General features: G+C 40.8%; 1 protein-coding gene across 12 annotated transcripts in view; it reads right to left on the bottom strand.

Annotated features, from left to right (window-relative positions):
• Positions 1–23216, bottom strand: part of NFATC3 (nuclear factor of activated T cells 3) — a 140581-nt gene that overhangs the window by 28530 nt on the left and 88835 nt on the right. For 8 of the 12 annotated variants that reach the window (XM_021094126.2, XM_021094123.2, XM_021094122.2 and 5 more), the window contains one exon: positions 10406–11413. In XM_021094126.2, coding sequence (XP_020949785.1) covers positions 10406–11413 — 1008 coding nt within the window. Of the gene's footprint in view, positions 1–8294; positions 9655–10405; positions 11414–12434; positions 12461–23216 lie in introns of those variants that run through there. The other 4 variants (XR_014805694.1, XR_014805695.1, XM_021094124.2 and 1 more) reach the window with 2 other exon arrangements.

Below are 23216 nucleotides of genomic sequence, written 5' to 3'. Positions count from 1 at the left end.
ACTGCTATGACTGTGATGTAGGCTGGCAGCTGCAGCTCTGATTTGACTCCTAGCCTGGGAACTTCCATATGCTATGGGTGCGGCCCTAAAAAGCAAAAAACAAAAACAAACAAAAATTCAAACCCGAGAAGCTATTTTCCACCTATTCCACTGGCAAATAATAAGACACTTAATAACACACATGTGTTGGTAAAGGTATGAGAGAAATAGGCATTCTCTTACATGCCAGTGGCAATGTAAACTGACACAACATTTATGGAGGACAATTTAACAATCATTTTCAAAATACTGGTCTAGCAATCTCACTTCTAGGAACTTATATATAAGCACATAAACAGAGAGATGTCTATAAAAAAAGTGGGAAATAATACTTATAAAAAGTTATTCACTGGGAATTCTCTTGTGGCTCAGCAGGTTAAGGATCTGGTATTGTCACTATAGTGGTTTGGGTCCACTACAGTGCTGTGGCATGAGGTTTGTTTCCTGGCCCGAGAACTTCTGCATGCCATAGGTGTGGCCAAAAGAGAAAAATAAAGTTATTCACTGTACTTGCTAAACAGAGAAAGGTACAGCTATATAATGGAATATTTGATAGAATATTCTTTTTTTTTCCCTGTCCTTTTGCATTTACTAGGGCCGCACCTGCGGCATATGGAGGTTCCCAGGCTAGGGGTCCAATTGGAGCTGTAGCCACCAGCCTACGCCAGAGCCACAGCAATGCGGGATCTGAGCCGAGTCTGCAACCTACACTACAGCTCATGGCAACGCCGGATCGTTAACCCACTGAGCAAGGGCGGGGATCGAACCCACAACCTCATGGTTCCTAGTTGGATTCGTTAACCACTGAGCCGCAACGGGAACTCTAATAGAACATTCTTTTAAAAGATCTTCCAAGAAAGTTCTTTTATATTATAGCATTAAAAGTTTTCAAGATTCAGAGTTCCAGTCATGGTACCAAGGAAACGAATATGACTAGGAACCATGAGGGTGCAGGTTCGATCCCTGGCCTCGCTCTGTGGGCAGGGGATCCAGTGTTGCCTTGAGCTGTGGTGTAGGCTGACAGCTGTAGCTCTGATTCCACCCCCTAGCCTGGGAACATCCATGTGCCATGGGTGCAGCCCTAAAAAGCAAAAATAAATTAAAAAAAATAAAAGCCATATGCACTGCATCTTTAAAAAAATTTTTTTTTCAAAACTCGATATATGGAAATAACAAAATACCAAATAGTATACATAATATGCTAGTAAAATAAGGTCAGACCTTTTAAAAAACTAAGGATTATCTTAGGAAACCCAAATAAAATTAAATTTAAAATTCTTTTAAATACACAGTATGATTATAAGAGACTGAATTTGTTCCACATTCTTGGAGATGTAAAGCTAGAATGCCTGAAAACTTCACTCTCAATTCTGCCTTATCTTCCACCAGAATTTAGAATTTTACACTCTTTCTCTTACCCAGACAGACAGGCTAATGTAAGGCTTCAGAAATGTAAAAAGATGGGGGGTGGGGGGATGTGCCTGGGCTGTGGGATGGAAATCCTGTGAAATCAGCTTGTTATGATCATTATACAACTACAGATGTAATAAATTCATTTGAGTAATAAAAAAAAATGGGGAGTTCCCGTCGTGGCGCAGTGGTTAACGAATCCGACTAGGAACCATGAGGTTGCGGGTTCGGTCCCTGCGCTTGCTCGGTGGGTTAACGATCCGGCGTTGCCGTGAGCTGTGGTGTAGGTTGCAGACGCGGCTCGGATCCTGCGTTGCTGTGGCTCTGGCGTAGGCTGGTGGCTACAGCTCCGATTGGACCCCTAGCCTGGGAACCTCCATATGCCGCGGGAGCGGCCCAAAGAAATAGCAAAAAGATAAAAAAATAAAATAAAAAAAAAAAGGAAAAAAAAAAGAAATGTAAAAAGAAGGGGGAAAATGTTTTTAAAAAAGGTCAGATATCTTCAAACAGAACAGAGATGTTTGAATATTTTCTTTTTTCTTCTTTTTTGGGCCACACCCACAGCGTGAAGATTCCCAGGCTAGGGGTCAAACTGGAGCTGCAGCTGCTGGCCTACACCACAGCCACAGCAATGCCAGATCTGAGCTGCATCTACAATCTACACAAGAGCTCACAGCAACGCCAAGCCTTAACCCAGGGTTAAGGCCAGGGATTGAACCCAAGTCCTCATGGATACCAGTTGGGTTGGGATCGTTACTGCTGAGCCACGACAGGAGCTCCCACTGTGTCATATTTAAGATTCTACATATAAGTGATATCATATAGTATTTATCTTTCACTGTCTAACTTCATTTAGTATGATACTCTCTAGCTCAAGCTGCATCCATGTTGTTGCAAAAGGCATTATTTCGTTCCTTTTCATGGCCGAGTAGTATTCTACTGGACATGAATTTTAAAATAGCATACATCTTTAGATACTTGCTTTGTATCTTACACATGGCAGACATTGGAAAGTTACTAGGTTTACTTATGTTCATAGGGGTGAGATGATATAATCAACTACAGTTATTTTATTTTTTATTATTATTATTATTATTATTTTTGTCTTTTTGCTATTTCTTTGGGCCGCTCCCGCAGCATATGGAGGTTCCCAGGCTAGGGGTCGAATTGGAGCTGTAGCCACTGGCCTACGCCAGAGCCACAGCAACGTGGGATCCGAGCCACGTCTGCAACCTACACCACAGCTCACGGCAACGCCGGATCGTTAACCCACTGAGCAAGGGCAGGGACCGAACCCGCAACCTCATGGTTCCTAGTCGGATTCGTTAACCACTGCGCCACGACGGGAACTCCCTATAGTTATTTTAGAAACCACTAAATACATGATCTAAATTTCAGACAGATGTGGATTCAGATGCCTAGTCCCAGTGTTTGTAGTCATATGACACTGGTAATGTCCTTAAGCTCTCTGAGCCAAATCTCTAAGCTCTCTGAGCCAAATCTCTAAAAATAAGGCTAACACTTCACTTTTTCTAGATTGCTGGGAAGAAGTAATAAACTACTAGCAAAGGGTCTACCACAGAAGTTTTATTATCAGGAAATAACTATAATTCATTAATTATCTTAAAATAAACTATTCTTGGAGTTCCCGTCTTAGCTCAGTGGTCAGGGAATGCGACTAGGAACCACAAGGTTGCGAGTTCGATCCCTGGCCTTGCTCAGTGGGTTAAGGATCTGGCATTGCCGTGAACTGTGGTGTAGGTTGCAGACATGGCTCAGATCCTGCGTTGCTGTGGCTCTGGCATAGGCTGGCGGCTACAGCTCTGATCAGACCCCTAGCCTGGGAACCTCCATATGCTGCAGGAGCAGCCTTAAAAAAAGACAAAAAAAAAAAAATAGAAAATAAAATAAACTTTTCTTTCTTTCTTGTTCTTCTTCTTCTTTTTTTTTTAATATATGGGAGTCCCCAGGAATCGAACCTACATCCCCACGGACACTATGTTAAGGTTCCTAACATGCTGAGCCACAACAGGAACTCTTTAAAATACACTTTCTGAAGTGAACTTATTTTGAAGACTTCTGATATGCTGGCTACTTAAAAATCTCCTGTATTTTTCCTAGTTTATATATAAATTCTAGTGCAAAGTTGACTCAAAGAAAAATATTTGTTCAAATGGGGTACAACTAATTTGTGCTCATGTGAGATATAGAGATACACTTGACAGGAGAAATAAAAGATCTTGCTTTGCTGGGTCTCAAAATTAAATTTTCTTTTTTTTCTTCTTTTTTTTGTCTTTTGTTGTTGTTGTTGTTGTTGTTGCTATTTCTTGGGCCGCTCCCGCGGCATATGGAGATTCCCAGGCCAGGGGGTGAATCGGAGCTGTAGCCACCGGCCTGCGCCAGAGCCACAGCAACGCGGGATCCGAGCCGCGTCTGCAACCTACACCACAGCTCACGGCAACGCCGGATCGTTAACCCACTGAGCAAGGGCAGGGACCGAACCCGCAACCTCATGGTTCCTAGTCGGATTCGTTAACCACTGCGCCACGACGGGAACTCCTAAATTTTCTTAATATGTGTCCAAGAGTGATTGTGTCTAAGGTCCTGAATCCTCGTCATGATCAGTTCTGCATGAGCCATGATTCAAAGCCTACATGAGTATTATCTGCAGGATCTTTCTGCCTCTGGAATTGTTCATCATTAAGTTATGTTTGAGGCTGGATGGTACATGTATGCCTTATGAAGAATTCACGAGTTCCCTTGAGTCCCAGTTAAAAGACAAAGTTCAGTATTATCTACTTCCCTCTATTACTGAGTCCCTAAGTGATTCAACAGCTCATTTGTGACCCATTCTCCTTATTGGCTATGCATAACTTTCTTGTGTTTTATTTATTTAAATACAATAAACACCAGTAAAACACCAACAGGTGAAATAGAACAGACAATAATATTTACCTCTCCTCCATACCATCCAAGTTAACCACCTGAATCTTGTGTTTATCATTCCCTTGCTACTTAAAAGCAGCCTCATCTGCTTGAGGTCATGTCTAGAGTCCCTGTTTACAGCTGAATTAGCAACTGTCCTACATTCAGGATCAGCATGTTACTGCACAGAGCCTGCAAGTGGTAGTGTCACTTTTCACCACAGCAGCAGGTCAAGTTATATTTAACATGTACCCTCCTCTCTGCTGAAAAGCTGCAGCTGTGGCTCTGTTAGTCTGTGAACAAAGGAGGACAAGAGGGAACTGAGGGACTCTAAAGCAAAGTCGTAACTGGATTCAGCTCAATCACAAATTAAATGGGCCTGTATTTAAAGGTCTAAGATAGACTATTTTAACAATACTATAATCTTAATTAAAATGCTTAAAACACAGCCATATCAATTTCTATATTTCTGTACCGTTTTCATGTATATCACCTGGTCCAAAAACTGGGGACATACACACTGGAATGCACAGAAAACAGAAATGTTCAGGACAAATTACAGCTCCAAGTATACAAATTTTAACATCTGAGTAGAACTCATTGATAATTTTATAGATGTAGCACATGCTTTTCAGACGGAGCAATGGTAACAAAGATAAAAGAAAGCAGCAAAATAATTTTAAACAATACTCTAATTGGTTGAATAAGTATGTATCACAGCCTTCCAAGGGGACTGCTTGAAAGAGAACATCAATTGGTAAAGGTCGGTATTCTGCTATTGCTATTACCGTAAGGAACAGCTTTCCTGAGGAGAAAGCCACATTACTTTGAAACAGAGAAATGTTTCTGGGACTCTTCTGAGCTTAGAAGGTTGATATGAGGGGCCAAAATTACCTCAATGAAACTGAACAAGCATAACTATAAAGTTGAGTCTTGGGTTCCAAAAATATGTGAAAACACATGATGGTTGGGGAGGGGGCTAGTGGAGAAGAGATGTGACTTAGTTATGACTAATGACTAGTACTTGTGACTCACTAAATTACAGCAAGATGGAGCCATGAAAATCCCCTGACCTCACACAATATTGATAAAGTCTTCTGAACAAGGAAGGTTATGGTCCCAATCCACTCTGAGCTGGCTAAAGTGTTCCCTTCTAGATATGGAACTATGAAAAGGAACTAAGCACCAGGGTTCAAGCAGAAGGAAACTACCAAATTAGTGAGGCTGAGGGAAGGATGCAATTGCTGGATTTGGGGAAGAGTTCAAGATTTCGATAAAAAAGGACAAAATAATGCCATTTGCAGCAATATGGATGGAACTAGAGACTCTCATACTGAGTGAGGTAAGTCTGAAAAAGAAAGACAAATACCACATGATATCACTTATATCTGGAATCTTAATATACGGCACAAATGAACCTTTCCACAGAAAAGAAAATCATGGACTTGGAGAACAGACTTGTGGTTGCCAAGGGGAAGGGCGAGGGACTGGGATGGATTGGCAGCTTGGGGTTAAGAGATGCAAACTATTGCCTTTGGAATGGATTAGCAATGATATCCTGCTGCGTAGCACTGGGAACTATGTCTAGTTACTTATGATGGAGCATGATAATGGGAGAAAAAAGAATGTATACATGTACGTGAAACTGGGACACCATGCTGCACAGTAGAAAAAAAATTGTACTGCAGAAATAACAATTAAAAAAAAAAAGATTTCACAAATGAGGACTGTTACAGAAGAATTAGATTTTGCATTATTTCAGAGGCATTACAGCCCACATAAAACAAGAACAGCAGGAACTCAAAAGGCTGTGAGATGTTCCAAAGAAGATGGAGTGGAAGAGACCAAGAGGAATATAATAGCACTAGGAGGAAGAAATAGAGAGCCTTTAAAATTTCACCTGTCTTAGGAGTTCCCATCATGGCACAGTGGTTAACGAATCCGACTAGGAACCATGAGGTTGCGGGTTCGGTCCCTGCCCTTGCTCAGTGGGTTAACGATCCGACGTTGCTGTGAGCTGTGGTGTAGGTTGCAGACACGGCTCGGATCCTGCGTTGCTGTGGCTCTGGCATAGGCCAGGGGCTACAGCTCCGATTAGACCCTTAGCCTGGGAACATCCCATATGCCGCAGGAGCGGCCCAAAGAAATAGCAAAAAGACAAAAAAAAAAAAAAAATCCCAAAATAAAGAATTTGATTTAAAAAAGGGAGTAAATAAACATAAAATGGAAATAGGATTAACAAAAAATTTTAGGACTAAATGATAGGTATATTTGACTAGTATAACACAAATTAAAAAAAATTACTTGTGAGTAGATGCAAACTATTGGATTTGGAGTGGATAAGCAATGAGTTCCTATTGAATAACACAGGGAACAATATCTAGTCACTTGTGATGGAACATGTTGGAGGATGATGTAAGCAAAAGAATATGTATATATATATGTGTGTGTGTGTATGACTGGATCACTTTGCTGTACAGCAGAAATTGACAGAACACTGTAAATCACATATAATAGAAAAAATAAAAAATCTTAAAAACAAATTGCGTGTCCTCTAGTTACAGAGTGGAAATCACTTTGTACTTAATACTTAGTGCAACACAGAAAAGTCAAAATAAAACCAGAGCTTGAGCTAACTGCAAAATTTGCTTTACCTACTTCTAGTTCTTTTTGGCATGTTTTATGGATTACTTACTTTTTTTTTTCTTTTTTGGCTGACCCACAATATGAGGAGTTTCCAGGCAAGGGATCTGATCTGAGCTGAAGTCGCAGCAACGCTGGATCCTTAACCCACTCTGTGGGGCCGGGGATTGAACCTATGTCGCAGCATTCCAAAGACAACCCTGATCCGGTTTCACCACAGCAGGAACTCCTATTATGGCTGGCTTTTAAAACTTACCAGAAAGAGGGCATTCAAGTACTACAGGAGTTCAAATACCATGGAGTTCAAGGGTTATGAGATATGTTACTACTGTTGTTTTCTGGCCACACCTGCAGCATGTGGAAGTTCCTAGGCCAGGGATGGAACCCACGCTGCAGTTGTGACCTGCGCCATAGCTGTGGCAATGCTGGATCCTTAACCTGCTGCATCAGAGGGGAACTTTTTGTTGTTTTTTAATGAATTTATATTAAAACTACAGGATTTTCTAAGCATCAAGAAGTTTACCTTTAAAGGAAAATCCAAGTAACATAATCAATGAATCAGCTGACAAATATCAAAAACGCATTTTAGAGTTCAAGTTAAGCATCAAAATATAAATTGCAAAAATTATACTTCCAATAATACGAAGGGTGTATTTTAGTTCCCCTCCTCTCGGTGCTAGCACCACTGAGCTTTTCTTAAGATGGCAATGAGGGAATTCAGTAGCCAGTCCTTGTCCTCTGTGGGGCTACACTCTGGGAACTTTGCTTAATTGAGAATGGAACAAAAATTAAATTGCTTTTATACTTGCCCTACTAGAATTAGGTTTTCCAGATTCTGTTTTGAAAACACATCTTCACATATCCAAAAGACGAAATAAATAAAAATTTCAAGAACCTTTCTAAAAGTTCCAATTTAAAAAAAAGAAAGACAGTTCAGCAGGTTGGAGATCCAGCTTTGTCACTACAGCGGCTTGGGTTGTCTCTGCCATTCAGGTATGCTGCCTGGCCCCGGAAGTTCCACATACCCTGGGTGCAGCTAAAAATAACTTTGCTCTCTTTTTAGAAAGAAAAAAAATCCTCATTGGGAAAGAAAACAAGCTGGAATACCCTATGAGACCTGATAAATAAATCCTGCGTCTTCAGTGCCCATCACTGAAGTGGTAGGTTATCACACTCAAGGGCAACCCTCTGTTTCAGGGATTAAGATTTTAAAAACAAATCTGAAAAGCACCTATGAATAATTACTCTAAAACTGCCAAAAGAATGAATGCGTAATATTTTAAAAGTCTATTTGGGAAAGTCTTTATTTATTTCAAATATGTTTTGCATCAAAATAGTAGCCCCCTCTCTACCTGGTGTGTGCATCACTAATAAGTAGGCAGTGACATCCGTGCACCAGTTTCGCATAAAGACAACAGCAAGACAATACCAGAGCCCTCAATTACTCCCAATACAAGTGTGACAGATCAGATGTAGTTGTGAGCATATATACATGCGGTGAAATTCTGCATATACATTCCTGGAGAATGTTCTACTATTCTACAGGAATTAAAAAAAAACTTGGGGACTTCACTTTAGTACTGTGTTCTAACCACCATGGCCTGCAGTTGCTGGGGGGCAGCTGTACTGCTTTAAGAAAAAGACTACACTGAAAAGATCTGATGTCAGTCTCAGCTCTGCTACTTACCAGTATGTGACCTTCGGAAAGTCTAATTCTCTAAATACAGCTATCTAGAAAATTAGTAGGGGTTAAATTAGATAGCAATGCTATGCAAATTGTAGGTTTTGCTTTAGTTTACAGCTATACCTTCTATTTTTATACAAATGACCTGGCACATCTCCTGTGGCTTTGAAAACCATCTTCTACTATGCCATCTGCCCTCCAGGCACACACAATCATGCTTCCTCAGACACAGCTCTATGTTTCTGCTTCTGAAGTCTGATTTTCCCTTGGTTCTCATTTACACTTGCTCTTAGCCAAAAGTCTAAGAAGTGACTGATTTTCATTTCCTGAAAACATATATTCATCCTCTAAGACTGGGTTAAATGTCATCTCCTCAAGGAAGTCTTTCTGAATCCTTCTTATAGAATCTCTCAAATCTTTCTGCTGATCTCCTGTTTCTTTTGTATCTTAGTTGTAAGGGACTAAGACCTACTGCATTACTGTATCCTCATGTTCTGATCTGAAAGTACGACCCCGGCATGGGACTGCAACAGGGGGTGGGGGGTTCGCACATTTTATCATTTTATTTACCTTCCTTTCCCCTCATGCTTGGAATTTAATACCAGTTTTGCAGTAGTAAACAGCCTCTCCAGATGTATAAAGGAGATGGCTGACCTAGAGTTATTTTTTTTATAGATTAATACAGAATCAGAGAGAGCTAAATTTCTATATCCATGTATCGAATTTTTTTGGCCTACACCACAGCCACAGCAACATCAGATCTGAGCCGCATCTGCGGACTACATCACAGCTCATGGCAACACCAGATCCTTAACCCACCAAGCAAGGCCAGGGATTGAATCTGCGTCCTTATGGATGCTACTGAGATTTGTTTCTGCTGAGCCACGACGGGAACTCCAACGTCTCACATTTTTCATACTGGACAACAGTTACAGGTAATTTCCACTGAATTCCTATTTGGACAAATTTTTATTACCATACAAACGACAAAGACAAGAATAAACTCTAAAATTATTACTTGAAAATCCTATCTTGGAGGAATTTCCAATTACTGAAATAATTAATATTCCAGAGTTTTCTGGCCAATTTATGATTTCACAAAAACAGAGGTCTGCATACCAACTTGCTACATTTATATAAATAGCTTCTTTTTATCATGATGCCAGCAGCAGCGAACCAGTCTGGTCTTGTACCACCACTACTATCTGACTTAGCAAGCTGGCAAGGCCACAGAGAAGCAGGTTATTTACTTGTGGGAGTCTCCTCAAGGACAGGAGCTCTATCCTAAAACATTCCTAGTATTCCCAGGATTTAAATCTGTGCTTCGCAAATGGATGGCATCCTGGAGTGTTTTCTGAATTAACACTTCTGAATTTCTTTCTCTAGACACTGTGACCTCACTATATGTTCTAGAAAAAAAAAATGCCCAATAAATCTCATATCTTCAGTCCCATCACAAGTGGGTGGTAGGTTATTACTCAAGGTAATAACCCTTTGCAAAAGATTTAAGTGGTAAAGCAGACTTTAAAGCTTATATGTTTATGTCTATTCTCAGAGTCATGTATTAACATACTTCTAGTAACAACAACTTTTTTTAAAAAGCCCAACCACACGCCAATAAACAATCCATGAAAACTTTCTCATGACTCTTAGAGAAGAAAGTACCTGGATCTTCACTGTTTCAAAACATAAAGATGAACTTACCATCATCTAAAGTGATATCCTGCAGACCAATTGTTGAAAAGTTAGGTTCCTGTTCTTCAGGTTCAGGTTTAATGTTCACAGTTGCTTCATCAGGTGGAAATGAAGCTGGATCACACAAACTGTGACATAATAAAGATGAAGGTGCAGAAAGACTTCCCTGGCCTGTATTTTGTGCTTGAGTTGAGTGCTGTCCAGAATGCATTCTGGTGGTTAGAGACGGCGATGAGGCAGTTCCTGAGCTAGGAGATTGGTAAGGCATAGGCTGTAGCTGAGGAGATGGTGGCCCAGAAAGTGGTGAACTGGCCAGGGGGAGAGAGCCTGCTGGGGAAGCTGTTGTAGCAGACCCTGAATGTGAAGGACCATACGTAATAGGCTGCAACTGAGGGGAAGGCTGACCTGTAACCTGGTCGGCCACTGGAGAAGAAAGAGATCTTTGTCCTGTGTTTGAACAATGGTATCCCAGTGGCTGCAGTTGAGGCAGGGTCTGCACAGAATGGGGTGTGTGGGCTAAGAGATGTCCTGTTGAGCCTGAATTTGAAGAATGAAAAGGTATGGATGATGGTGGTTGACAGCTAAGATTTATTAAATTAGGAAGAGCTGCATCCTGCTGAAACAAAACTGGATCAAATTCTTGACCAGAGGCAGCATTAATAGGAAGACAAGTTGGTCCGTTGAATACAACATTAGTTTGCATAGGCTGATAGGAAGACCCCACGGGTGGTGTTGGTGTGACTTGAAAAGGCTGGTGCACAACTGAAGAAGGTATCATATGCTGTTCCTTACCAGCATTCTCATCCCTACACTGCAACTGTGGCAGATGGGATGAGGTTACCATGGATGCATATGTTTGCTGGATGGGACAAACCAAGCTTCTCTGTGCAGAGAGTATGCTGTCATGGAGATGTCCTGTATCTGAAGAAGGCCTCTGGGTCTGGGCAGGATGAGGCACAGGCAACGATGGAATTGAAGACAAGTCAATCTCTTCTCTGTGTTCTTGCTTCATCAAAACTGAAAAGTGATTAAAGCAAATGTTATTACATAATACACAAAATATTTATGAAAGGGCTTCATTCTAGGTTACACAACAGTAGCATGCACCCAAACCAGGGAAGGCTGATAATATGAAATATATAAAGCCAGTAAGTATAAGATAACAGGGAAAGGCTCCTGCTCTAAAAGTATTCAAGTTGAGGGAGTTTCCACTGTGGGGCAGTGGTTAAAGAATCCGACTAGGAACCATGAGGTTTTGGGTTCGATCCCTGGCCTTGCTCAGTGGGTTAAGGATTTGGCGTCGCCGTGAGCTATGGTGTAGGTTGCAGACGTGGCTCGGATCCTGTGTTGCTGTGGCTCTGGTGTAGGCTGATTCGAACCCTAGCCTGGGAACCTCCATATGCCGCGGGAGCAGTCCTAGAAAAGGCAAAAAGACAAAAAAAAAAAGTATTCAAGTTGAAAAAAAAAAATGCCGTAAAGAAATCTATGAAGTGATGCTGGAAAGACCTCTAAGACACATTGTTAAGAAACCAAAAAAAAAAAAAAAAGAGAACTGCAGAATATGTGTATATGTCACAATTCATGTAAAATATTGTATGACACATGTTTTTGCTTATATATGTGTGGACATCTCCAGGAAAGATGCACAAGAAACATAACTGCTGGGTTCACTGCTGGGAAGGGAAACTACGTGATAAAGGGATAGGAGCATGAAGATTTACTTTTTAGCTATATAAGTTTTGGGGCCTTTTTAATGTTTTTCACCATCTCTATATATTATCTATTTAAAATAAATAACTTATGGAGTCCCCTTGTGGCACAGTGGGTTAAGTATATGGTGTTGCCACTGCAGCAGCCCAGTCTGCTACTGGGAAGCAGGTTCTATTCCTGACCTGGGAACTTCCAAGTGCCATAAGCATGCACCGCCCCCTGCCCCCACCAAAACAAACAAACAAACAAAAAAACAAAACAAACCAAAAAACCCCCAAAACTTACAGGTTAATAGCCCTGAATTTGGGATCTCTGATCTAAAACTTACCAGTCACTTGGTTTTACATGTTACAACTGTGAAAGAATAGAAAATATACATTGGTCTCTGCTCCCAGTTCCTAGTACAGAGCTCCTAAAACCCTTGTAATTTCCTGGGTGATAGGGGTGTCTTTTGTTCTAATGAGGTGATTTTGGGTGAGCTGCTGGATGAGGGCTCATCACCAGAAAGACCAAGTCATGGTTAGAAGCTTGGAATTTTCAGCCCGTTTCAGGAGATGGGAACTCCCCAAAACATCTCTTCCACCTAGAAGTTCCTCTGTATCCTTCACCACATCCTTTCATAAATGGTAAATATAAGTGTCTTCCTGAGTTCTGTGAGCTGTTCTAGCAAACTAAGTGAACCCAAGGAGGGGGTCTTTGGAACCTACGATTTACAGCTGCTTGGTGAAAAGTGGAAGTGACAGATAACCTGGGACTTGTGACTGGAATTTGAAGCTGGAAGTGGGGGCAGGGGGAAGTCTTATGGGACTGAGCCCTTAACCTGTGGGATATGACACTATCATCAGGCAGACAGTGTGAAAATTGAGTTCACCCAGTTAGTGTCACAGAGAATTGCTTGCTGTGAGGAAAAAACCTTCAGATATCTGGTGACCAGAAGCATCAGAAGTAAGGTGTTTTCTAACAGAGACACCCAGAAGAAAACCCAGTAGGGAAAAAGTGGGTTTTCTCCTACAGAGGAAGGAAAAAAAACCTGAATTTTATTCCTTTTATAGCATCACATACCAGAAATCATGAATCTGACATTCATAAAGCTTCTAGTTTACAATGGTCTTTATGTGTATCTCATCTGATCCATATTACAAGAGGAATAATGGGGGATCAAAAAAAGTACTGGAAGAGTTCCCATTGTGGCTCAGCGGAAACGAATCCAACTAGTAACCAAGAGGTTGTGGGTTTGATCCTTGGCCTCGCTCAGTGGGTAAAGGATCCAGCGATGCCTTGGGCTGTAGTAGAGGACATGATTTGGATCCTGCATTGCTGTGGCTGTGGCGAAGGTTGGCAGCTGTAGCTCCAATTAGACCCCTAGCCTGGGAACTTCCACGTGCTGCGGGTGTGGCCTTAAAAAGACTAAAAGAAAAAAAAAAGAACTACAACTCAACAAGATTGGTAGGGATGTTTACCAGCTCTCTTCTCTAGGATCAGTAATTATGAAGATGAAACAAAGCTAGAGATGCCATGTGGTGAAAGGCTTCCTGAGAGTAAAGCCAACAGAAAGAAAAGCAGAGTTAAAATGAAGGAAAAGCCTAAGCCTTGAGACAACACTGCTTGAGTTGAAGCATGTCTGAAGCCAGTATTCCAGTTAATCTTCCAGTTACATGAGCCAATAAATTCTTTTTTTTTTTTTTTTAATTATTTTCCCACTGTACAGCAAGGGGGTCAGGTCATCCTTAGATGTATACATTGCTCTTTTTTTTTTTTTTTTTTTGTCTTCTTGTCTTTTCTAGGGCCGCACCTGCGGCATATGGAGGTTCCCTGGTTAGGGGTCTAATCAGAGCTGTAGCTGCCGGCCTACGCCAGAGTCACAGCAACGCCAGATCTGAGCCACGTCTGCAACCTACACCACAGCTCACAGCAACGCCGGATCCTTAACCCATGGGGCAAGGGCAGGAGTCGAACCTGCAACCTCATGGTTCCTAGTCAGATTCGTTAACCACTGAGCCACGATGGGAACTCCATAAATTCTCTTTTTTGTCAAGTGAGTTTGAATAGGGTTTCTGTCAGTTGCAATGGGAAAGTGCCAATTTACTTCAAAACAATCTTTATGAGGTAGGGATTATTATTATCCCTGCCTTATAGATGAGAATGCTGAGAGGAGATTAAAGACACTAAGATTGCACAACAGCTAAGTGGTATCATAAGGACTTGAACACTTGTTTTTCTGCTTCCAAAGTCCAGGCTTTTAATCACTGCAGTATACTGTATTACCAAGGAAGATTCCACTTTACCATTTCATCAAGCAAGCAGAAGTTACAAGTAACAATCATCATCTTTTTATAACATCAAAAAAGTAGCAGATCCATGATTTAGGATGAGTACACTTCATGAAAGGACTGCTCAAAGTAGGAGTCAATGCATTTTGCTTATTTTATTTAATAGGCACATCAAAACAGCAAAGAACCATGAGTTAATTTATTATGTGTCAAAACAAGTGATGTCGTTGTTCTCTTGGCAAGCACTTCAGTGCACTTTTCTTTCTTTTTTTTCTTTTTTTGGCCACACCTGTGGCACATGGAAATTCCTGGGCCAGGGAGTCCAACCTGAGCTACAGCAGTGCCAATGTCAAATCCTTAACTGCTAGGCCACCAGGGAACTCCTCACTTTTCTAAAAACTATCTACTTTAGCCTCCTACTGATGTGCTGTAACTGATTTAGAAATAATTTTCCTAAATTCACATCTCATTGTTCCTTCCAAGTGCATACTACTAACATAATTACTTTTTATGATCTTCACAAAATATAAGAACTTCATTCTATGGAGTTCTTGTCGTGGACAGCGGAAACTGATCTGACTAGGAACCATGAGGTTGTGGGTTCAATCCCTGTCCTTGCTCAGTGGGTTAAAGATCTGGCTTTGCCATGAGCTGTGGTGTAGGTCCCTTATGAGGCTTGGATCTGGTGTTGCTGTGGCTCTGGCATAGGCTGGCAGCTGTAGCTCTGGCAGCCTAGCCTGGGAACCTCCATATGCCGTGGGTTTGGTCCTAAAAAACAAAACAAACAAACAAAAAAAGAACTTCATTTTACATCAAAAGAAGATAGCAATGAGACCCAAAGCAAAATCAAATTTCATCTGATCATTTACCACAACTTTGCCAAGTACAAGTCTCTTCACATATGGATAGTCTCAATCCGAGAAAATGAAGGTAAGAACTAAGAAGGTAAGAACTATATTTTACTATAGAAGAGGTAATTAATGGAGCACTTTTTTGGGGGTTGCATTTGAGTTCTACACCTTACCCTAGCTTCCTAGAAGGACAGGATGGGTTCAACATTCATCTGCCTCTAAATCTGGCAACCATGAGACTACCCCTAACAATGAGACAACAACCTCAAGGACTGAAAGAAAGGTATTATGATCAATCTTCTTGTTGCTTCTGCCACAGTGCTCATGTTACTGACCCAGGCCTCCATCCAGTTTGAGTCTTGCTCAGGTATTTCAAGTATAGCTGAATGTTTCTACTGGCTCCTGACAGCTCTACTATCTTTTTTCTCCCCACTGTCTTTTTTTTTTTTTTTTTTTTTTTTGGCCTTTTGACATTTAAGGGCTGCACCCTCGGCATATGGAGGTTTCCAAGCTAGGGGTCTAATCGGAGCTGCAGCTGCCAGCCTATGCCACGGCCACAGGCACGCCCGATCTGAGCCGGATCTTCAACCTACACCACAGCTCACGGCAACACCAGATACTTAACCCACTGAGTGAGGCCAGGGATGGAACCCGCAACCTAAAGGTTCCTGGTCAGCTTTGTTTCCACTGTGCCATGATGGGAACTCCCCTCCCCCTCCTGTCTTAATGTATTGCTTGTCTTCTGATTTTGGCAGAACTAGAACTTTGTTACTGGACTACTGGATTTTTTCATCTTCTACTTTGGCTCCTACTCTGGTCCCAGGAAAGCCACAGTGAATCTTAAGACCCAGAGTCATATTTCTACATAAGGAAGGAGAATATTCAAGAAAGCCTCCTCTCATCCCTTAATCCTGAATGGAGCAGGTGGGGCCCTTGGTTACATAGTGGCTGTTTATTATGTACTAAGAAGAGACATAGGAATTGAAAACTACAGCATAACATCCATCTTCTTTGCATGATCCAATTCTTATTTCTATGTTCCTGGCCAATCTTGATACCCAGATTGAGAGTTGTCAACTACCAAACTGAGTGCATTTCCACTCTGCCAAATCAGGTATCACTCTTTTTGTCTATAAGGGATTCTGACTCCAATGTGACCAAACCATAAGAAGTCTTCACTGCTGGTCTGTCATAATTTATTCTTGTTTGGAGGGAAATACAGTTAAAAAGACCTTAAAATACCTAGAACGAGATGACTTTCAGAAATAGATTAACTCTACCTTTTGTGTTACATGCTCATTCTCAAATTTAGAAAGCTGATAGAGAAACAAAGGCTACACAAACAAAACAAAATACTACTAGTCTAGTGGTTTTCAAGCCATGAGAAGACTCACACTCTTCTTCTCCAAGTGGTAGATGTAGAAGAACAGAATCCAAAGAGTAAGAGCTCTGGATTCCCTTCTCCAGTGCAAAGAGAGCACCAAAACCAGCTTTCATCCTTTTTTTATATACCAGCTTTTTGCATAATATTTCATCTGAATAATAAAAGAATCTAAACAATTTGAAAAACATTGCTTTACTATTATATCTTCATTTTATAGAGGTTAATCAGTAGGTACAGACTGTGGCAGAGTTGACAGCTGTTCTCCTGACTGTAAAGCAAGCTTTTTCTCCAAATCAAAACAACCACAATCCTAAAGTCAGTCTGTTCAGTCAACTATTTAGAACACAGACTACAGCTTCCCACAGGCAAAATATCATCTATGAGAGTTTGGCTCAAATGCTGCTCTGAAAATTCCCATGTTTCCAAAAAACCAGAACTCAGATGGTTTTTGGAGAACCCCAAGAACATGGAGTTCCAGTCGTGGTACAGTGGTTAACGAACCCGACTAGGAACCATGAGGTTGCAGGTTCGGTCCCTGCCCTTGCTCAGTGGGTTAACGATCCGGCGTTGCCGTGAGCTGTGGTGTAGGTTGCAGACACGGCTCGGATCCCGCGTTGCTGTGGCTCTGGCGTAGGCCGGTGGCTACAGCTCCGATTCGACCCCTAGCCTGGGAACCTCCATATGCTGCGGGAGCGGCCCAAGAAATAGCAAAAAGACAAAAAGACAAAAAAAAAAAAAATTAAAAAAAAATTAAGAACAAACAACTTCTGCTAGGCTTCAGAGGGAGGTACATTTGTTCAACAGCTTCAGGGATGGTGGGTGATGGTAGGGTCTCACACATCAGAGGTTCTGAAGCTAGAGGCTGGGGAAAAGTTCAGGCAGCACCACTAGGGAAAGGCTATTGTGCTCTATTACGATCTGTGGTTAGGATATTTTGTGAATCATACACATACGCTGAGAAGTGCCTTCATTCCATAAAGTAAATGGACTGTGAGACAAATAATACTAAATACCGTCTCTAGTTTAAAATTTTTCTTTAAAAAAATCAACCATTTGCAGTTAATGATTGATTATTCCTCCAGTGTATACTAATATTGGTCAGGTCTCCATTGCCAGGGGGTTGCCAAAAAGGAAACAAATGAACAAATCCTTTAATAAAAAAGAAGCAACTTCGGAACACATAAAAATAAGTAAAATTTTAAAAAGAATTATTGCGACAATATAACAAAACAACTAAAATCTCTGAAGAATTCATACAAATTAATAAGACAGTAACTCAAACATAATCATACAGTAGAATACTAAGCTGTTAAAATTCTGTAAAAACCCTATCCGCAGATAAGGAAAAATAAAAATGTTCAGGCTACAAAATTGGTATATATAGTATGCTCCTACTTCTTTCTTTCTTTCTTTTGGTCTTTTTGTCTTTTCTAGGGCCACACCCGCAGCATATGGAGGTTCCCAGACTAGGGGTCTAATTGGAGCTGGAGCCGCAGGCCTACACAAGAGCCACAGCAACATGGGATCCAAGCTACATCTGCAACCTACACCACAGCTCACAGCAACGCCAGATTCTTAACCCACTGAGCAAGGCCAGGGATCGAACCTGCAACCTCATGGTTCCTAGTTGGATTCATTAACAACTGAGCCACATCAGGAATTCCCTCCCATTTCTATTTTTAAAAGGATATATCTATATATGGAAAAAGTGGCAGAGTGAAAGAGAACTTGAGTGACTTTTTTTGTCTTTCTTTACTTTTTCTAGGCCATACCTGCAGCACATGGAAGTTTCCAGGCTAGGGGTCAAATCTGAGCTGCAGCTGCCAGCCTACACCACAGCCACAGCAATACCAGATCCGAGCCGCATCTGTGACCTACGCAATGCCAGATCCTTAAACCACAAGTGAGGCCAGGAATTGAAACTGCATCCCCATGGATACTCGTCGGGTTCTTAACACTGAGCCACAAATAGGAACTCCCAAGAACCTGGGTGTTTTTAAAACATTTTCACCTTAAAAAAAAAAATCACAGTTACATACTTGACTTTGTAAAAATTTTATCAAAATTTCATTTTAGAAAAAAAAATGAAAAAAGCCAAATATTATAGAAAAGATAGTAATCAACCAGAATGAGTACTGTCTAGACACTCCTATGTGTCCATTCTTCCTTCTGTTAGTGTGTATACCTAGTGACTTGTATTCTGTCAACCACAAGGCTAATGAAGGCAGCTGCAGTCCAATATTCTCTCTGTACTCTGGGGCCCCAGTGATTTCCATTCTCACATGTTATGCCCTCTAGGACCCTGCCTTTACACTGTCCTCCCAATTTAAGAGCTGATAATGTAAAGCCATTATATCTCTTCGTTTCTGTTAACATCACTATGATGGCAGTAATCAATACCTCTGATCTGCTGATGCTACTATTTCTTCCCCAATCCTAGAAGCTCTCTCCCTTCTTCAGGTTAGGTTCTGTAGTTCCTCAATCTCCATAACATTTGACAACATTCTTGGACCGGGTGTCTTTAGTAAATCTCATCCTCTACTATCCATATTTTACCATTTGCCCTAAAGAATCTGAGCGCTGCTTAAGAAAGTCACACAGGAGGAGTTCCTGCTGTGGCTTAGTGGAATACGAACCCGACTAGTATCCATGAGTATGCAGGTTAGATCTCTGGCCTCATTCAGTGGGTTAAGGATCCGGTGTTGTGTGAGCTTCAGTGTAGGTCACAGATGAGGCTTGGATCCCACATTGCTGTGGTTGTGGTATAGGCCAGCGCTGCAGCTCCGATTTGACCCCTAGCCTGGGAACTTCCATATGTTGCAGGTGCAGCCCTAAAAAGCAAAAGAAAAGAAAGTTACACAGGAGAGCTAACTGATGAATCCATAAATTCATCAATATCAACATCAAAGGTGCCCTTTGATCATGCCTAGAATACTGTTAGTTTTCTGTGGCAACTTAACTCTCTCTTCTCTTCACAAGTTTTTCAAACTTCTCCACACTCTTAAACTGCCACACCACCCACATTTTCCTCTCTCTGCTCATACTTCATGTCATTCTTTACAGAAACAAAAATGAAGCTATCGTATGGGAACTCCCCAAACTTTCCACTGATAAATCTATAAAACTTCCAAAAGCACATCTTCTTGTTCATCTTTTTTACCTTTTCTCCTGTTTCTTCTTCCATGAAAAGTCCATTCCAACTTGCGCATTTTTTAAATTTTATTTTACTTTTTTTCCAACTTGCATGTTTTATTTTGTTTTGGCTGCACCTATGGCATGCAGAAGTTCCCAGGCCAAGGATTAAAACCCAAGCCATAGCAGTAACCAGAGCCACAGCAGTGACAACACCAGATCCTTACCCACTGAGCCAACAGGGAACTCCTCAACTTGCATATTTTAAGTCCTATTCTTGCCTACCCTTCTTAGAAACCTGATATTCTTTATTACCATTGAGGCACTCTCTTCTGTACTCAAAATACTATAGCTGTTTGAATCACCTTTTTAATTCTTGGGCCTTTCCCTTTTAAATCTCACACTCCACAGTTAGTAATTTGAGAAAAGACTAAACTGGTCATCAACATCTTATAAAGTGACAGGAGAAACACAGGAAAAAATTTATTTTTGAAAAACAAATCTGATCATGTCACCTCCAGTTAAAGCTCACTTCTTAACAATTCTTTTATTTATTTATTTTTAAGTATTTATTTATTTATTGGCCTAGCCTGTGGCATGCAGAAGTTCCAGGGCCAGGAAATGAATCCATGCCACAGCAGTGGCAACGCCAGAGCCTTAACCTGCTGAGCCACTAGGGAACTCCTTACAACGCTTTTAATATTCTATGATTCAACCAACCACAAGACCTTCACATATGCTACTGCCTAAATCTAGAATGTTCTTCCACATTTTATCTAACACAGTAATTAACAGTACAGACTGTAAAGCCAAACTGCCTGAATTCAAATTTCACCTCTACGCTTATTAGCTGTGTGACCTCAGTTCACTCATTTGCAAACTACTACTTACAAGGCTATGGGAGAATAAATGAGTTATCATGTATAAACTTCTTACAATTACACCTGGCACACACTACATCCTCTATATGTTTGCTAAATAAATGAACAAACAGATGTAGTCTAGGATAATTCAGGAGCCTAGACTCTGGAACCAGACTGCTTGTGCATGATGTTTGGCTCTGACATGTGTGATCTTTGGCATATTACTTAGACACTCTGTCTCCTCTTTTGTAAAATAAGATAATAATTTATCTCACAGGTTTATTTATTTATTTATTTTTTGTCTTTTTGCCTTTTCTAGGGCCGCACCTGCAGCATATGGAGGGGGTCTAATCGGAGCTGTAGCCACTGGCCTACGCCAGAGCCACAGCAAAGCAGGATCCAAGCCGAGTCTGCAACCTACACCACAGCTCACGGCAATGCCGGATCCTTAACCCACTGAGCAAGGCCAGGGATCGAACCCACAACCTCATGGATACTAGTCGGATTCATTAACCACTGAGCCACAACGGGAACTCCCCTCACAGGTTTATTATGAGGATTAAATGAATAAGTATAAAAAGGACTGAGAACTGTAAATGTTATATAATTATCAACTATTACTATTATTTTCCAGTTATCAACTCAAGTATCATCTCTTAGAAGTCTTTTCTCACCAGTTAGCCTAAGCAAGGTTCCCTCTGTTATTTTCACCCACAGCATTGTTTCCCTTCCCTTCAGAGTCCTTAATCTTCATTTCTAATGACAAATTTGTAAGTAATCTATCTATTGATTGATTTTATTTGCTTCTATTTGTTCTGCTAGATTATAAATTCTATGAGAGAAGAAACTGAGATAGGTTTTATCCACCTGGCGTGTACCCTTACTTATTGAATTAATGAATAAATGAAGAGCTAACCAAAATCTTTAGTTTAGTATACTATATTATCTGAAATATTTTATTATCAAGTAATATATTAACATGAGCAAATAATATTAATTTTCAGATTCTGGAATATAAGTGGCTTCTAGAGGCTATCAATGAAATTAAGCCAGGCTTTAATGAATATGATGACAAATGAATGACCGCTAATAACAATCAATACTCTCTCAAATTCCAGTGGGTTTTTTTTTTTTTTTCATTTACTATAAACCATTTAAAAGTTTTTTTTTGTTTTTCTTTTTTTTTGCTTTTTTAGGGCCGCACCTGCAGCATATGGAGATTCCCAGGCTAGGGGTTAAATAGGAGCCAAAGCTGCTGGCCTACGCCACAGCCACAGCAATGCCAGATCCAAGCTGTACCTGCAACCTACACCACGGCTTATGGCAAATCCAGATCCTTAACCCACTGAGAGAGGCCAGGGATCGAACCTGTGTCCTCATGGATCCTAGCCAGATTTGTTTCCTCTGCACCACAATGGGAACTCCCCATTTAAAAGTTTTTATAAGAATAAGTTTTGCTTGGAGTTCCCTTCGTGGCGCAGTCGTTAACAAATCCAATTAGGAACCATGAGGTTGTGGGTTCGATCCCTGGCCTTGCTCAGTGGGTTAACGATCCAGCGTTGCCGTGGCTGTGGCATAGGCCGATGGCTACAGCTCAGATTAGACCTCTAAACTGGGAACCTCCATATGCCACAGGAGCAGCCCTAGAAAAGGCAAACAGACCAAAAAAAAAAAAAAAAGAGTAAGTTTTGCTTGTTCGTTTAATTTTATGGCACACCAGTGACATATGGAAGCTCCTGGACCAGGGATTGAATCTGAGCCTCAGTTAGAGACCTACACTGCAGCTGCAGCAACACCAGATCCTTTTAACGCATTATGCTGGACAGGGATTGAATCCATGCCTCCCGCAGCAATCTGAGCAGCTACAGTCAAATTTTAAACCCCCCTGTACCACAGCAAAAACTCTAAAAATAAGTTTAGAAGAATAAAGTTCATTACAGTTTTTTAAAAATCATCCTATCTTCTGGTGACTAACAAAGCAACTAGTACAGAGAAGACCTCTATAAATATTTGTTCTCTCAATCGTTCTTTTTAGCCATGCTTGTGGCATGCAGAAGCTCTGGGCCAGGAATCAAACCTGTGGCACAGCAGTGACAATGCCAGATCCTTAACCGCAGACCACCAGGGCACTCCAAATATTTGTTCTCTAAGTATATGAATATCAGCATGAATTATTACATATAATATTTATGTGTCACCCTCAAGAGCTGGAAAATCACAGCACTTGAACTGCTGCACAAAGATGTGTGAAAGTCTACTTTGTTAAGGAGTATCTATAAAACCAGCAATTCTGCCATCAACTTATATATTTCACACAACCAATATATATGTGAAGTTGCTGCTCACCAAATGAAAAATTAATGGGAGATTCTTCATTTGATTGGAACAATTGAGATGAAGGCACAGTGCCTTTTTGCAGTGTTAAGGGCACAAAGAAAGTGCACACATATTCACAAACACCTGCCCTTGCTTTGGTACTGGTGATTTTTGGAAGTGCTGAAAAACAGACTTCAAATTTCTACATTCAATTTTCTAATTTCATTATAATAAATGCTACAAAATAACAACTGATATCAGATCTAATACTTTCTTTTATTTTCATTCAAAAGA

This window comes from Sus scrofa, chromosome 6 (assembly GCF_054392235.1).
Source record: "Sus scrofa isolate SSC_HxYL_T2T_F1_AM1 chromosome 6, Sscrofa_HxYL_maternal_Yorkshire_Landrace_v2.0, whole genome shotgun sequence".
NCBI classification, from domain to species: Eukaryota; Metazoa; Chordata; class Mammalia; order Artiodactyla; family Suidae; genus Sus; species Sus scrofa.
This window is presented reverse-complemented; position numbering and strand designations above follow the sequence as displayed.